Source organism: Rhinolophus sinicus, chromosome 3 (assembly GCF_057876585.1).
Source record: "Rhinolophus sinicus isolate RSI-liver-muscle chromosome 3, RSI-T2T, whole genome shotgun sequence".
Taxonomy (NCBI): Eukaryota; Metazoa; Chordata; class Mammalia; order Chiroptera; family Rhinolophidae; genus Rhinolophus; species Rhinolophus sinicus.
Window position 1 is genome coordinate 27,410,858 of NC_142503.1, and position 17,520 is coordinate 27,428,377.

A 17,520-nucleotide genomic window follows, 5' to 3' on the forward strand; every position below is an offset into this window, starting at 1 on the left:
TTTCAGATGTGCCACAGGGAAAGGGGAACTCTGGGGAAATCGTCCTGCCAGCAATTACATGTGTTGTCAAGAAGCTACACATGTACTTCTTCTCACATTCCATTGGTGAGAACATGGAACCCCAACTCATGGGGGCCAGGAAGTATGATCCTACAAGGCCCCTGGGAGAGGGAGAGCCAGCAACAGTGTCGAGCAGTATTTTTGACAACTGCAAAGATATGCCATTGTGCATCACTGCCTTTCAATGGAAGGGGAAATGTGACCCTAAACCAACAATTAGTTTTTGGTTGTTACAGACATAATGGAAATGCTTCAGTTAGGGTGGTGCTCTGTATCCTGGTGGTATTACAAATACAGCTTCTTGAAGGACAACAAATTCTGGTCGCATGGCTTTGAACGGTGATAAAGCTTTACCCTCACATTAAGAGTCATGTTTAGGTAAAATGTAGCGTTTTCCAAATCCACTCTGTCTTTGTGTATGGGTTGTATCAAGCAGGTAATGCTTGGAGTGCATTTCCAGCTACCCAGTCTAATTTCCTCTTCACTTTCTATTCCTCGGTCTTCTGTCCACATTGCTTTGCTATCATAGATTGTCAGGTTTTCTATGGCAAACATTGGGCCATCTCTATTTATTTGGAACAAAGGGTGATTCATTCCAAAGAGAATTGAAAACTTTTACTGCTGATGTTGATCATTATGGTCATACCTATATGAAGAGCACAGTGAAGAAGCACCTTTCATCAGCTTAGGTCAATAAGGAGTCTGAGAACTCCAGCCATTTCTTACCTCTGAACACTCTAAGTAAGCTCATGTGTTCCTTTGTAAGTCAGGCTTCAATAGCAAGATTGGCAATAGAGAAAGTATCTTGTTTGACAGGAAATAAAGGATGAAGTCCAGCCATTCTTCTCCACTGGTGTTAATAATAATACATAAATAGTTGAATGTGCATTTTGTTCTAAGCTCTCAGTAGTTGTAATAGATAGATAGATAGATAGATAGATAGATAGATAGATAGATAGATAGATAGATGATAGAGATAGATATAGGCAAGGGCTGATCATGCAGGGCCTTCTAGGCCATAGTAAAAAGTTTTAATTTTTTTCTAAGTTATAGTTTTAAGTAAGAAAGTAAAAATAATCCAAATTTTCATTTGAAAAAAGCAGAATCAAAGAGACACTTTAAGAAGCTATATAGCTCTAATCCAAGTGAGAGATAATAGTAGTTTCAACTGGGGTTGTTATAGAGTATTATATGTATGACATATATATATATTCCAGCTAATCCTTGGAACAAATAGAGTGAATTGGCTGGTATTGTCCTCATTTTCATATGAAGAAACTGACTCTCAGACAGGTTTGTCCAAGTTTAAACAGCTACTCAGTGTCTTAAACTGTTAACAAATTTCAAGAATTTAGACTTGATTGTATTTTATTAATCATCCAGTTCTTTTTTTTTTTAATTTCTGAAAGATGTTAATTAATTAACATCTGTACCTTTAATTTTTAAATAGTAACTCACTGCTTTGTATTTTGTATAGTACTGGTATTTTACCTTTAAAATCTTCCCAGTAGACTATAAACACCTCTCAAATCTCTGCATAATTATAGACTTAACTCCTGTGACTTAGCAGGTATTCAGAAAATCCTTGTGAGTGAATGAAGGAATATATGTGAGGCTCACATGTCTGACTGAAAGCTACCGTATTTCCCCCAAAATAAGACCCAGTCTTATATTAAAGTTTGCTCCAAAAGACGCATTAGGGCTTATGTTCAGGGGATGTCATCCTGAAAAATCTTGCTAGGGCTTATTTTCTGGTTAGGTCTTATTTTCGGGGAAACATGGTACTACCAGCCCAAGCCGGCAGGCAAGGGCTGCTGGCTTGAACTCTAAAGCCAATTTGCCATTGTCTATAGAAGCAGAACTAATTATCTGTCCTTTTCGTCTAAGTAGAAGAGAAATTTTTCAGAGTCACTTTTCATGCCCAATTACAAAAAAATAAAAAATGCATGATGATTGTAAAAAATCTAGGAAATTCAGAATAATAGGGATAATAAAATAAAAATAACTCCAAGTTCTAGAGACATTTTTTCTTCCAATTATTGTTTCAAAAGGCATTCACACACACACACTTTATGTAGCTATAATCACACATAATATTGCAACCTGGTTTTTCACTTTTCATTATGTCCTTTAAAATCTTTTAAAAAAGATACTTGTCAGTGGTCCCGTACTGTTTCATGATATGGAAGGGCCCTAATTTATTACTGGACATTTAGGCTCTGTCATTTTTTGCTATTATAAATAATGTTGTCATGAACATCTTTCTATATAAATCTTTGTGAGCACGACTTTCAATGCACCATCTGTCCCTTGAAGTCCCTTGTCTGGTGACACCCACCTCTACTAACTGACATTTGACACGTAGAACTGAAGTTGTGTAGTTAGAACTTGTCAAGATGACAAATAGGGTAGCAGTGGCCTGTCTCACTCTCACAAAATAAAATGGATACAACTATAATTTTGTAGGCCATTTGTTTGGTTAGAAGCTTGATGCCTCATTGATTCCACACAATGTATTCCAAAAGAATGAAGGTGACCTTAGAGAAAGCCAGCATTTTAGAATCCAATTAATCAAGCTTCGGGGGGTTTGGTGCCCAACACCACCCAGAGACATCATGATCTGTCAGAATGTTGTTACTCAGCACTGGAACTAGGAAGGGATGTGGATTAGGTTTAGCTTGTTGGTGCTCTTCTGAAAATAACAGAAGAATCCAATCTTTAAAACTAAGGAATGTTGGTTGTGCCAGTTGCAGGCTTTTGTAGAAAACAACAACAACAGTAAAATATTCTGAAATGTACTGAAAGCTGCCAAAAAGAGGAACTCATTAGTGGAGCTTGAATGTCTCCTCCCCAGAAGACTGGAGTTTTAAAATAATAGTCTTAGAATTCTGCTTTCAGGACGTCTGAGATATATATATATAACATGCAGATGTATAAAGTTCTTTAAACTGGGGTCTCACTGATTTTGTCAGTATCATGCAGAATCAACAAAAATTAAAATCTATATTTTAAAAAAGTACCTAATTTCCTGTTATTTAAGCTACAAGCATACATGCTTAGTATTCATCTCTAATAGCCTTAGAGGATAAAGCTTTTACTTTTGATCTAGAATTTATTTGATCTAAGACAGTGGTAGAGATTCTAGGTCCAAATTCCAGGTATTATAATACGTCTCAGTTTTGCTCTCTGCTTCACGAAGACAATTTTACCACTAGCTCTTAACACTTATTATACTAAGTTGGTGTATTAATATTAATATCAGAGTGTGAAAATTTCAACTGGAAAGTGGTATGCAAATTAACCTAATGCAGGCTTTAATGAATTAGTGCACTTAAAAAAATCTTTTGCTACAAAGGTAGCTAAAGTGGTAAAAAGACTAATCATCATTAAAAGGAAAGAATGCTACAAGTAAAAGAATAACATATTTTAAAGCAACGTGACTGATTTGAATCAAACAATATGAACATAATAGCTGGTATAAGTCTTTGATTATATTATGGGCGCACACAGAAAACATCTTTTTTTCTTTTTTTTAAACACAGTGCTATGGGTTGAATTATGTCTGCAAAAAAGGATATGTTGAAGTGTAAACTGCTGGGACCTGTGAATGTGACCCTATTTAGAAATAGGATCTTTACAGATGTAGTGTAATTAAGATGAGGTCATTAGAGAGGGCCTGATCCAACAGGACTGCTGTCCTCATGAGACAATGCTAATTTGGGCAGACAGACATGCAGGTGAGGAAGATGATGAAGACAGCCATGTGTGTTGACGGAGGCAGAGACTGGAGCTCTGCTTCTATGAGCCAAGGAATGCCAAGATTTCTGACAAACACCAAAGGCCAGAAAAGGCAAGGAAGAATTCTGTCCTACAAATGTCCGGGGAACATGGCCCGCTGACATATTGATTTCAAATTTCTAGCCTCCAGCACCGTAAGACAATAAATTTCCATTGTTTTCAGCCACCTGGATTGTCATACTATGTTATGGCAACCCCAGGAAACTAATACAGCTTTCACTATGTTCTACCCAATTCCATGTTGTTCTTGCCCATGTAAGTCTTGGACAGATTATATAGTATTCTGGTCGGTTTCTGTTTATAAAAGTCGTCTGGTTTTAGTCTCCATTCTCATATCCAATTTGCATTTCATCGCCTTCCCTACCTCCAGTGTGAGCCAGGCTTGGGGTAGGGAAGGGACAAGGGCTGCTTTTGTGTTTCCAAGCTCTCCAGCATCTTGGAAGTGGTGAGGTGGGGCATCTCTCATTCTAGGACACTTCCCTCCCCTCCATCTGTGGGCTCTGGTTCTCTGGTGTCAGAAGCAAGGAGGTAGACTAGGAGAGATGGCAGGAGTTGTTTGATGTAACAGTCAGTGATGTGATGTCACTTCTGCATTTGTTCTTACTAACTCTGGTATATGTTATTGATAGTCCCTGTGCTTTCTTGAGTTGGTGTTTTGCTTTACTCCTACTTGCTCTGTCCTTCCTGTGAGAGAGGCAGCTCTGCCTCCTTTTTGTGTTTTCTTTAAGTTTGTGTCTAAGATTCAGGATGGCCTCAGAGAGCCTGCCTTTCCTCTTCTTTGTGCTTCTTCCTGCACAGCCAGAGAGAACCACCAATGTTCTCCATTCTTTCCCTAAGCCTTGGGACTCAGATGGAGAAAGGGCTGCACCTCTCTCCTTCCTAGTCCTGCCACACCATTCTCTTCTCACTACGGAAATGGTGCTGACCACTCTTGAAAGCACCCTGCCCCCAGCACTCTAAGCAGGACATAGTCTCATGCTTATGTAGGGAGAACTCCCTGGTATGGGGAGTTCCATGTCTCTTAGGACCTCCTCTAGCACTATGCTCACCAGTGGCAGCTCTAAGATGCCACAGCATCCAGCCATCGAGGGCTGCACTGTATATCCTTGCTGTAGGTATCCCCACACCCTACAAAAGATGACCTCAAGGCTTTCAGCATCTTCTTCCTCTCCACCAAGGGGACAAAAAGGACTCACAGGAGGACTAAGACTCTCACTATGAGCCACTGCCTTCATGTGGCTTCAGATTCTCGTGGTTTCCCTCTCCCCCAGGCCTGCTGTATGACCTGGAAAGTGTGAGAGTTGGGTAGAGTGGAGCCAATTCAGTCCTGAGGAAAGTTTCTTGGCTCAATTGTTAGTGGCTCTCCTTAGGATATGGGAGTATTTAATGCCTCTTTGCCCTTAGTTTGGGGTCTTGGAAGTGCTGAATGCATGAAGTTTACAAGAGTAGTTTGCAACACTCTTGTAGTGAGAAGGGAGTAGGAGTGGCCTGAGATAAAGATGGTTACTGACTCCTGGGAAAAGAAAAATTCCCACTCAGGAGCTGTTACACCAGGAAAATATGTTTTCTGTTTCTAGGTTTTTTCCTTTCTCATTCTCCTTTGACATTGCAAGGTGTTTTAGATTTTGTCAACATCCTATGATTAATGAGATGGAGGAAGAGCTGCATTTAATATATAAGGTCTCGGGAGGGTGCTGCCAGGTGGCTCTGCTCGTAGCCCCAAGGTGGGGATCCCACTGGGTTTTAGAGGTAGAGAATCTGCTTCCACTCGCTTGCTTGGAGACTGGCTGGCTAAGGTTTGGAGATCAATGACTAAATCAGGATTTGCTGTTTGGTGATTCCATGTCTAAACTAACAAGTGTTCTCAAAATGTGATCCCATGACAATCATCAGGAGTATTACCTGGGAAGTTGTTAGAAATACTCGTTGTCAGGCCGCACCCCAGACTACAGACCTAGAAATTGGGGGTGGGTCACAGGCATCTGTATTGACAAGCACTCCAGGTGAGGCTGATTGATGAACACTAATATTTGCAAAGCACTGTTCCAAAGATGCTTCTCTTCCCCAATTCAAAGTGACACTCGAGCCTCTCTAAGAAATGGGTGTTTACTTGGTAAGGCCTAATACAAAAGATATGATTTACTTAAAAAAATTCTCTGATGATTTTCCATCCATCACACACTTCAGCTTAAAAACTTTCTAATGCACTTTAATGCAGAGGCAAAGAGAATCTCTTTTCTTTTTCCCAAAAGACTGGAATTTCAGAAGTGTATTAACTACTTTAAACAGGCAATTTACATTTGAGTCCTTCCTGGGACGCTTATTACTCTGGAATATTTCCTTGCATCTGATGAGGCTTAAATGTGAGACTCACCCTTCCCTGCATTATTCTCTCCACAGCAATTGTCACCATCTAACACATTACGTATTTTATGTGCTTCTTTTGTTTTCTTTTGTATGTCTTCCTCCATGTGAATGTGAGCTTCCGGAAGGCAAGAGATTTTGTCTGTTTTATTCACTGCTGATTCGCCAGCACCTTAAACGGTACTTGGAACACAGTAGATATTCAGAATTATTTGTTGAACGAATGCATGAAGGTTAGGTTTCAAGAATATGTTTTAAAGTTATAAATTTTTCTTTATTGATTAATTGAAGAGCATTATAGTGTTTGTTCTTATTTCTACTTGTGAGGCTGCTGAGTACCACGGGCTACATAATGTCCTCAGAAGTTCCATCATTTAGTGCAACATGAACAGAAGAATTTACTAGATTGATATGAAAGGGGTTAGCCAGGATATGCTACAGGGTGTCATGGGTTGGAACTGGATAGGGGAGGTTAACACAGGAGAGGCAGGGGAGAATAATTATATGAAACTAACACAAAAAAATTTGTCAGTGACTTCTGGATACGTCATTCTACTGTTTGTACAAGAATGCCCTTTTGAAGGGATTATTTTTGGATAGTAAATCTGTTTACCAGTAATTGTGTTAGGCCAAACACCTGCCAGGATGCAGTATTTCCACTTTCCTGTTGGCACATCTGACAGTTCCTACTTCACAGATGTTCACTGTCTTCTTACTCATTGATGATCCCATTCTGACGCAGTAGAGTTGGTTTCCACCCTTGATGCACTGGGAGGGCAATAGGCAGACACATTTGGAAGTGGAGGCTGCAATGAGAGAGAGACAGAGAGGTCGATAGGGAGAGAGAGAGAGAGAGAGAGAGAGAGAGAGAGAGAGAGAGAGAGAGAGAGAGAGAGAATATGTGACTTACCACAGTACTTTAGGGTTTAATTTTACCTAACTTGTCTCCAGGGTGGTGAGCTCCTTGGAGGCAAAATAAATGAAAAAACTGAAACAAAGGCAATAACTCAAAATACCCAACTGTGGTTGAATGCAGTGAACGGGATATAAGAGAGGAGAATGCATCTTTTTTTTCAGACTAATGTACTCTTTCCTATTTTTCTCCACATGTCCAATTTCCACAAGTTTTACCTTCTCCACGAAGTGTTTCATAGCCACTTACCCCAACACCAGTATTTTATTTAACTAAACTTTAATGGTGTAAACTTGTCAGTTACAGCTGACATTTTTATACTTTCTTGTTAGTTAGCTATTCATATGTCTTTCCCCCAAGACAACTACAAGTGATTTGTTTGAGAGCAGTAACTATGGTTCATCCATTTGTATGTCCCACTCAGCTCTTACCAAAGTGCTCAAAGAATTCTGCTTTATCAATTGATTTTAAATTCTAAACTTAGGTGTAGATATTTAAGGTGCAGAATAAATATTCAAAAAGAAAGTATTTGGTGGATCTGGGATAATTCATGTTGTCAAAATATCTGAATCAGCCTGAGAATTAGCAGTGATTGCACTAATACGTAGCTTTTTTTAGGCAGATATCAGTTCTTTCCCATGTGTCTCAACTAATGGGACAAAACTGGGCAAGGAAATGGGGAGATACCCATATGCATAGTCTTTCTGCCCGTGGTAGGAAACATTTCATGAAAAAGCATGCATTTCCCTTCTACACCCTCTGTCAACCAGCTAGAGAAGATTCTAGTTGTGGAAAGTCTTCTACATTGTTAGAAAGAACAGGGTATGGTGAAGGACAGGAGACTGTTCCATCCCTGGGGAGGAAGTCAGCTCCCTAAGCTTCTGGAAAGGCCATAGTCACTACTCTTGGAGTATGGTTAGAGCTTAAATGCTCTCAGCAAGGTTATTTTCAGACTACTAACAGCAGAGGCCTTTTCCACCTCCTCCTTTAGTTCATCCTCCAATACTCAGTTCTCATGCCTTCAACTTCATGAAACACTTCCAGGCCAGAAGATATTTATGTCTCTTATAGCTCTCATCACATATTGCCTTGCATTAAAAGTTACTCATGAAATTATTGTGTAAAGTTACTCCTCCAACTACTGTGAACAGTATAAGTGTACAAAATAAATCTTTGCCTCCTATGGGTTGATAGTGAATATTTTTGAAATTCAGACAGAACACTTAATATTCATAACACTAGACTCCTTTCAAAACCATTCGTGTTTTAACTTTTGAAAAATGAACTTCATGTTACTTTGAAGTTCCATTGTAAACTTTTTCTTATTTTATTTTAGAAACAGAAGGAAATGATTAGCAAAGTACACAATGTAATCAAGAACACAATTTAATCAAGGTGATATTCAGTGCAACTCAAGATTAATAATATCCCTACTTGCCATGAGTGGGTTGGGTGTAAAACAGATTTTCAGCTTTCTCTTTCTTCATGAACGCAGTGGTTTGTACATTCATACTGTTCTATAGTGCTGCTTAAATGGAATTCTGTGATGTTGAGTTTTGCTCACCAATTAAAGAAGGCTGACAGAGGCAGACCATATCTCCAGGGCAGAAAATGCTTTCTGTTTTCTGATTGTGTGCAGGGACAAAGAATATTATGAATGACATAAATCTCTTATCGAGAAATATTCATGTTTTAGTGTGTTTACCCCAAGACTTTTTGCTAACTTGAGCACTATTGTTAAGTATTCAAACATATCAGTGTTCTTCCTTTAGACAAATTTAGACTCCCGGAGACCATGGCATTTAGATAGAAGTACAACAAAGAACTAATAGTAAAGACAGATTTTTATGAAATGGTAAGCCACAGATTATTTGTTATTCAGACAGATTTGAAAAAGAATAATTTGTAGAAAAATAGCAAAAAAATAAGTTCTTGCAATAGAAGAGTTCCGTGAAGATCTATTTTCCATGAAAAATAAGGAGGAATGAAAGTTAACCTGGAATACATCCCTAAATGCCTGAGCGACCTATTGAAGTACAGACGGGGCCAATTTTATTTGACTTGCTGTCCAAATTCCTTTTACTTTCTGTATGTATTTTTGACAATAATATTCTTACACTATGATTTTCATAAAAAGGTTATATTTTAAATACAAAATAATGTTACATAATATATAATGTAACATAATGTTACATAATGTTAGCGCTTTTCTGCCACAAATTTCTGTTTCTGAGAGAGATGTCAGTTGGATAATATTGCTGGTCAGTCAGTGAAAGGATGAATAGTATTTATCTGTAAGATGATTTAATAGTGATTAGAATTGGGCACTGCACGTAGCAGTCCCTGGTTTGCTGTGTTTCACAGTGGAATAGTCTTGTTCAGATATGCCTTGAAGTTTGGAAGCCCCAGATAATGACCTCCTAAGTAGCAACCATCAGATGGTTTGCTGACCGTGGTGTCTGCGTCTACCCTCTGTCATGAGTTCAATCCTGCCATCTATCAAGGGTGCTAGATATTGATAATCAGCTTTAAGTGGATCAGGAAGAAATTTTATTTGGATAATAAGGCTCTCCCCTTTTCCAGGACTGAGTTGAAGGACATTGGGCTAGAAAGTGAAAGAGGAGTCAATGGGAGCAATAAGGTTTTAGTCTTTTTTTTTTTTTTTTTTTTTTTTTTGGTGATTTTAGCAAAAGTTGGATGTAACGATTCAACAAGTTTCTATTGCATACTTTATGCCTCACCTTAAGCTTTTGAAGAGTGTCACAAGGGAAATCTAGCTGCCTATTTGAGTTCTGTTAAATCCTAATCTGAACCCATATTTATATGTTATATGAAGCTTAGTTGGGCTATTTCAGGGTCAAACTTCAACTTAGAGCAAATGTACTGCTGTGAAGTTTCTGCTTCTAAGCAATTCACAAATAAAATGCCATTGGCCAATACACTTACAGAAAATGGAAATGTAATGCCACTTCTTAAGTATCAAATTAGCAACGAGGTAAAGGAGTGATCACTCCAAGTTTTGGTGAGGGTGTAGGAGAGCGGTCTTTATCATATGTTGTAGATAGGAATATAATATGGTAAAGACATTTCTGGAAAGCAAGTTGATACAACAGACTTTATAATTTTAAATAATATTTAACTAGAAATTCCGTTGTCTAAGGTATATTGTAAGAAAAGAATCTTACACTATAGATTTATCTGTGATAGATTTGTGAATCCAGCATTGTTTATAATGGCCAAATATTGGGAAAAATCTAAATGCCTAACAGAAGATTGTTTAAATAAATCACAAAATGCCCAGGTAGGCTTTTGCTGACACTGAAAATTATGTGGCAGAATAATATATGATGATGTGTGCAAAGCAGAGACATGTAAAATAGGATGTAGAGTGTGGTCCTATTTTATTAAAAGAATTTGTAATATAATCAGGGCTGCCCTGAGGTGTGTGCGATCTGGGGAAATTTTTCTTATGGGATGCCTCTCTATACAAACAATTAAAGTCACTCCAAAGTAGAATGTCAGTACCATACTAGTACTCCAATGTGAAGCAATCTTGAGAGAGACGACCCTGCTGGCCTATGGCTCACCAGGCTGCTCTCTGGGAAAGAGAATCTAGCTCTGAGCCAAGGATGACTCTATAGATAGAAGCTCAGCGCTCCTTGGAGCATCTGGTTGACCCATGCATAATAGAGGGAAGAGCAGTAGAGGGTCAGAGGATGTTCCACAGGGAGAAACAGTGCCTACCTGCGTCCACGAGGGGACATGTCTGGGTTCAGGGCGTCCTGCCTGAATAACACTACCACCCTTAGCTAGTCCCAGACACAGCAAGAGGTTGTAAAAAAATTTAAGGAAGATGCTTTCAGCAATTGGTATCCACGAGGAACCCAGTCCAGGCTCAGGGCACTCTACCTACGCCAGCCCCAACTGGTCCCAAATGCAAAAGAAAAACTTAGACCATTTTGATGCATGCCCTCCAAAGCTGGGAGTGGGGAAGGATGCCTGAAGCATGAGATTGAGATGAGTATTCTTACCAGGGTATAAGGGTGGTACTGATTCTATATGCATAGAAAAAAGATTAGAAAGATTTACACCAAAATTGTTAAAGTAGTTATCTCTAATTGTGTGTGGTTAGATTTTTCTTTTTTGTTTAAATCATTTTTATAAAACATGTTTACAATAAAATGGAATTATTATTGATTAAAGACAGGTTAATTTTAAGAGAGAGTGCGTAAATGCAAATAAGATATACTAGGTGAGAGGAAGGTTAAGTGAGAGCATTTCTAGTATGTGTCACCGCTGGAGCTTACCTGAACATTTTTCCCAGTCATAGCAGGTATCATAGCCACAAGATTCTTTCTTTGTGCTATTGGATGAAAGTCTTGTTCTTTCAAGACCCCATTCTAACTGTGGACCATCTTGGCAGGAACCAATATGTAGAAAATAGAATTGCTGATTATTTAAACATTTCTTGGCCCAAAATTTACAAGCGGGTGAAGTAAAATAATGGCTGGAGTCTGAATCAAACACACAGAGATCTTCTGAATAATAGCTGCCCAAGAGAGGAAAGCAAGCATTAATATATGAAGACCCCCCCCCCAAAAAAAAAAAAGAGTGATGGCATCTAGCCAATTTAATATTTTAACTTACTACCCAGTTATTTTCTCCCTCCCATAGTTCTCGTCTTTTAGACCCTTGTTTTATCTTGCCGGCTCTGGGATTCATTTCTAAAATTTCATCTTAGTCTTGGTATTACTCCCAATTGCCTTTGAGTTAAAATCTGAATTTTTAAATTCTGGTAATGAAGATCTCCATATTTTGACTCCAAGCAACTTGCCTTTCTAGAATTATTTTCCCATCCTTCTTAATCCCTTTTTATCACCTGACAATTGCTTATTGATCATTTTCTAAACTGGCAAGATTATTCTTTTCTGTCATCCCATGCCCTGCTCAAGCAGTATTACATTGTCTCTCCTCTCTGCCTGTCTGTGTCCAGTTTGATTCCTACCTACACTTTGTAACTGACCCTGATCAACCTAGCCCATGGTAGTCTGTACCCCTTCTGAACTCAGTAATACTCTTTAATTGCAACACCAGAATCATATATCCTTATATAGCTTTGCAAGTGTGTTTGTATTATGAGTCAGAGCAGGTACTTTTAAGTAATTCTTGGGTAACTTCATTAATCTCCCTAAGTAGATGATGTCCTGCTACCGAGAGGTAACCAGTGGCCATAGCCCTTGTCTTGCTGAAAGGACAAGAACTCTTTGATTAGAGTTTCTTCTCTAATGTCAATCTTACAGTTAACAATCAGTGCACCAGCATGTAAAATTGTTTCCAAGAACTAGAGCCCATACCTGAGAAGAAAGGCCAATACTAAGTTCGGAGAACTTAGGCTGTGGGGCCAGTCACTCCCATAAAAACCTTTAACACTGTATAAGAGAACTGAAGATTATAGAAAGAGGCTAGAGAGGAAGGGAAGGGCTGAAATTCAGAGGGAAGTCTGTATTCTCATAGTTTGGTATTGTAAATATAAAGAAAGAATTTTCCTCTGGGTTAATTGGACAATATGAATGTTGTAAGTACTCCCCAGCAGGCCATCTGATAAGTGAGGGGACTCCAGCAGCAAGACGCTGTGTGGTGGCCCACTTGTGAAGCTACTGAGAAGGGCAAATAGAGCCACCTTTGGGCTGAATTATGTCAGTGAAATTGCACAGAAGAACAACGTGTAGTGTCTAAATGAATGAACGAATGAGTCCTTACAAACATTGGTTCACCTGCCACACAGAGGAACATCAGAGCTAGATAGTGTAAAAAGTAAAGTATATAACAACCTGGCACAGTCTGTTGGCTCCTCACGCCAACATCCATTCTTTTTCCGCTTCCATAACCTAATTTTATTCAGAAATATCTTTATATCCAGCCAAAGAACTGCATTTCACAGCCTCCCTTGTAGGGCCATGTGGCCATGTGAGTAAGAGAAGGTGAAGGAGATGGAAGCAAATGATGTGTCTTTGAGGAACTCTTCTTCCAAAGAGAGAATGTGTCTGTTTTTGGTCTTCCTTCCTGTTCCAGCAGAGCAATCTTAGACCATGAAATAACTTTAAGGATGGCAGAACAGAGAGCAAAAAGGTGCCTCATTGTTATCTGAAATAAGAGGCTCACCATACTAGCCCTAGATTGCCTACCTCCATATTTATTTTGTGACATAGAGAAACAAAATTTTATCTTAAGCTAATGTCATTTTGGATTAAATTGAGCTGAAAGTAGTCCTTAAATTAATAAGCACCCTTGACACTCCTGTGTTTCTTTATGTAAATGAAAAGAAGTTACAGCAACAAAGAGGAGATAGCCTACTAGTCATGGCAGACACATGAAGATATATCATTTTTCTTATTCATGCTCTCTGCCCCTGCATGAAAGAATAAACTGACACAGGTGTGTGTGTGTGTGTGTGTGTGTGTGTGTGTGTGTGTGTGTGTGGTCCATGCTCATGCCACTTTCTCTACTCCAAGCTTTTGAAGTCACAACCTTTCCCTATACTTATGGGAACAGTTTGGCTTTGAGATAACTGAGTCTGAAGTTTTAAAATGGACAGAAGTAAGTCTTTATAATCAAAATGAGACTGTTTTAATAAACAAAAGCCATGCAAACTTAGGAACTGGGCTGAGAGATAATTAGAAAGCTTGCAACCCAGTGCAGAAGGAAGAATTTAACTGAGCATGAAGGGTATCGTTTATGTGAAAAATTAATATGTATCGTGTTTTCGCTTCAAGAAGCTCAGTTCCTCCATCAACCTGGTTACACTAGACTAGTTTTTCCAATTTCCAAACACAGTCCATAGAGGCTCTCTTACCTACAGTCTTCTTCTGGAGACATGCAAATACATTCAGATCCTACTTGTTTTTGTCCTGATTGACAACCGCCCTTTAATCTTTTCAGAATATCTGAAAGAAAAAGAAAAAGAGTAAAGAGAAGTGCACGGTATAGATTCCATGCAGTAAACCTGAATTTAGGAGAAAAGGCAATAGTGAAAATGTTTTCATTTACCTCTTGCAGTTAGAGCATTCATTTTTGCTTTTACGAATAAGTTGTCATGAAATATTCCATCTGAAAGGTCCTTTCTGGCTCTCATGAGCTGTCATTTTCCAACCTAAAATTGCTATTAAGTTCAGATAACTAAAGAACATGGAATCGGTGAAATTTCTGTTCATTTGCTTTTCAAATATTTACTGAGCCACTATGGTATTCTCACGAGTGCATTAGGTTTTGAGGATAGTGAATTGAGCAAAGTTTGACCCAGATCTTATGCTCACAGAGCTTTTACTCTTGTGGAGACAGACAGCCCTTAATCAAACAAACACACTAATACAAATAGAATTACTGCCCTTATTAGTGATGTTAAAGAGAAAGCATATAACCAAGAAAATAGATGTAGCTGGGAAGATTAGGAATGGTAAAATGAGAAAAGTGGAAGTATTCAAAGCACAGAAAACATCACACATAAAAATGCTCAAAAGAGAGGCAGCATGTGACTTTCCTGGAACTGAGAGAAGACCAGAGTGATTGACGTGCATAAAAATAAGAGCATGGAACAAGGTCTGGTCAGAGAGGTGGGTGTGTCAGGCTGTGCAGGGTCTTCTAGGACTTTTGAAGGACTTTTGTTCTTAACTTTATTAGCAGTGAAAAGTCTTTGATGGGTTTTAAGCAGCAGGAGGTGAGACAAAATTAGGTCTGGTTTTTGAAAAAGAAATTAATTCTGGCTCTGTGTGGGGAATAGAGAGCATGGTGGACAAGAGGGCTATAGGTGGATAATCTATGAGGTTATTACAGTAGTTCAGGTGAAAGAAGATGGTAATTTGGACCAAAGTCCCAAGGTGGAAATGGAGAAAAGTGGATAAACTTGAGGTACATTTAGCTGATAAAATAGATGCTATAGCATTTTGTGGATAAGAGAGCTGTGAAGTATAATGCTTATGTTTCTGGTTCATGTAAGAAAACAGACATTAAGTGAAATAGGAACTATTACAAGATGTTAGTTTTAGGGAGAAGAGAGTGATGACTCGAGTTCCTGTCTGCACATATTGAATTTATGGTATCTTTAAGACATCTAAAAAAATAGGTGTATAGGAATTTGGATCTTCAGGTCTAAACCTCAATGGAGAAGTCTGTGCTAAACATTTAAATTTATTATTAGAGTATGGGGAGGTCACTGAAGCTACGAGTATGGGCGAGATTCCCCAGCAGGAGAGTGTAGCATAAGGTGAGGGGACAAATCTGAGCCTTGAGGAACTCCAACATTTGCCATCCAAGTACAAAGAGGATCCTGCCAAAAAGAGAGGGCAACAGCCAGAGAGGTAGAAGCTAAGCAAGACATTGTTGTATCTTGGAAACCACAGAAAGAACATATATGCAGAAGAAGGTTAACACTGTTGAATATTACTGAGAGGTCAAGTTAGATGAGGACCAAAATATTGTCCATCATCTTTAGCAATATGGATATCAGAGGCTACAATCCTGCACATGGCTGTTGGGGAGCAATGGCTTGAAAGTCTGATTTTCTTATAAGAAGAATAAATGAAGAAATGCAAAACCTAAATGTAGCTATTTATCTCTGTATGATACTCTAGGCACTAGGATATTACGGTCGAGAAAGAAAAAGAAAAAATGAAAACAGCAGTGATCCTTTTCTCCATGAATCTAAATGATAGTGGCAAAACAGACTTTAATCAAATAATCGTAGTAATGGGTTTACACTTAAAGGCTGAGATAAGTATTTTGAAATGAGGGAACATGGTTCTAGAAGATCACATAACAAAAAAACCTCAACTGAGAAATGTAAGGACAGATTCATAAGGAAATGATGCTTGAGCTAAGATGAACAATTGAGTAGTGTGTATGTGAGGAAGGGGAATTAAAGTAGAGAGAATAACACTTGGGTATATTATATAGAAAGGGACATCTTGGTTATTTTGCCTACATTAAGACTTATCCAGAGAACATTTACACTGGTTGAATTGGACCTGGAGCTGACCTCTGGGCCTGTGGAATGAAACAAACTTGCCTGGACTGAATCTGACTAATCAGGCATCCACAGAACTACAATGGCCTCTGAGAGCAAGTAGTTGTCAAAGGAGGGCAGTAGGCAGCTATCTATATATTCTGACACATTAGCTGGCAGAACAGGAGAACCAACTCATGGTTTCTCCTCTTAGCCTATCAGGCAGAAGCTTTGATAAAGGAAGGAGATTTATGTTAGAGGCAAAACTAAAGATTAAAAAAATTCAGTAGGTTTTCTTTACTGCTATTTCCCTTTTCTGTTATCTTCTATCAGGACCCTCATTCCATCTGGTGAAATTTGGCCCAAAACTTTCATGAACACGGAGACCAATAGATGCTAGTAAGGCATCAGATACTAACATTTCCACTAACAGGGGATTGTTTTTCTTTGGTTTCTTGTATAGCTATACCTCTTTGCCCTTTGTAAATAAATCCACACGTAGGTCAGGGAAGGACCCAAGCCATACATTGTTTCCAAAGAGAATCAACTTTCAAGTAACGGCGAGCATTACTCTGTCTACAGATTTGAAATTGTCAACGATGACATGCAAGGAGTCTTTGCTCCTCACTAGGGGTCAGGTTGAAGCAGAAACTGGCCCTTTGCTGCCCACACTCCCAGCACAGTTTGTGAGAAAAATGGAAATGGGAGCATTGGGAAATTTGAAGGGCTGAGGGCAAGGGGACCCTCTGGAGGTATTGACTTCTTGGAGAAAGGAAAAAAGTACCGTGGAGGCATGGAGCATCTCACTTTTTCTTGATGAAAGAATTAGAAGTCTTTTCCTGACCAACAAATGGCCTGAAAATCTCTTTATCTCACAGCTCCCCACATATTGAAAGAGTGTTCAGTTAGTTTTATTGATGATTTTCTTTTTCTTTCTGTGACTTCCTTCATTGATCTTTTTGTCACTGTTGTTGGAAAGTGTATGCGATAAGATATTGCTTTCCATTATCTAGATGTAGAACATTTCATTATCTCTCAGTTTGGATTAGAATTTCAATTTCTTTTCCAGAGTCGTGTGTGTGTGTATGTGTGTGTGTGTGTGTGTGTGTGTGTGTGTACACATGTGCTGTTATTTGCATAGAGAAGAGGATGCTGCCTAAGATGCCCCAAGGATCTTAACTTTCTGAAGCCTGTGAATCCCAAACGTATCAATCCCTCTGATTTACGCATATGTAATCAGGGGTCAAGCCACAATATTGACTTGATGTTCCTACAAATTTCCATGAGATCTCATTTTCAATAGTTTTAAGGTTATTTAACGGGTTGACTTTCCCCCTTTACATAGTATAAAAGCCCAGAAGAGGATAAAGAAGGCAAGATGGCAAAG

General features: G+C 38.7%; 1 protein-coding gene across 5 annotated transcripts in view; it reads right to left on the bottom strand.

The window, feature by feature from the left end:
• The window catches only part of C6 (complement C6), a 65,528-nt gene that overhangs the window by 2,857 nt on the left and 45,151 nt on the right, over positions 1-17,520 (bottom strand). For 3 of the 5 annotated variants that reach the window (XM_019748555.3, XM_019748549.3, XM_019748554.3), the window contains exons 16-18: positions 13,989-14,079; positions 11,443-11,684; positions 6,471-7,028 (exon numbers count right to left, since the gene is read on the bottom strand). In XM_019748555.3, coding sequence (XP_019604114.3) covers positions 6,847-7,028; positions 11,443-11,684; positions 13,989-14,079 — 515 coding nt within the window. In that variant the 3' untranslated portion in view covers positions 6,471-6,846. Of the gene's footprint in view, positions 1-621; positions 707-6,470; positions 7,029-11,442; positions 11,685-13,988; positions 14,080-17,520 lie in introns of those variants that run through there. The other 2 variants (XM_019748550.3, XM_074328966.2) reach the window with 2 other exon arrangements.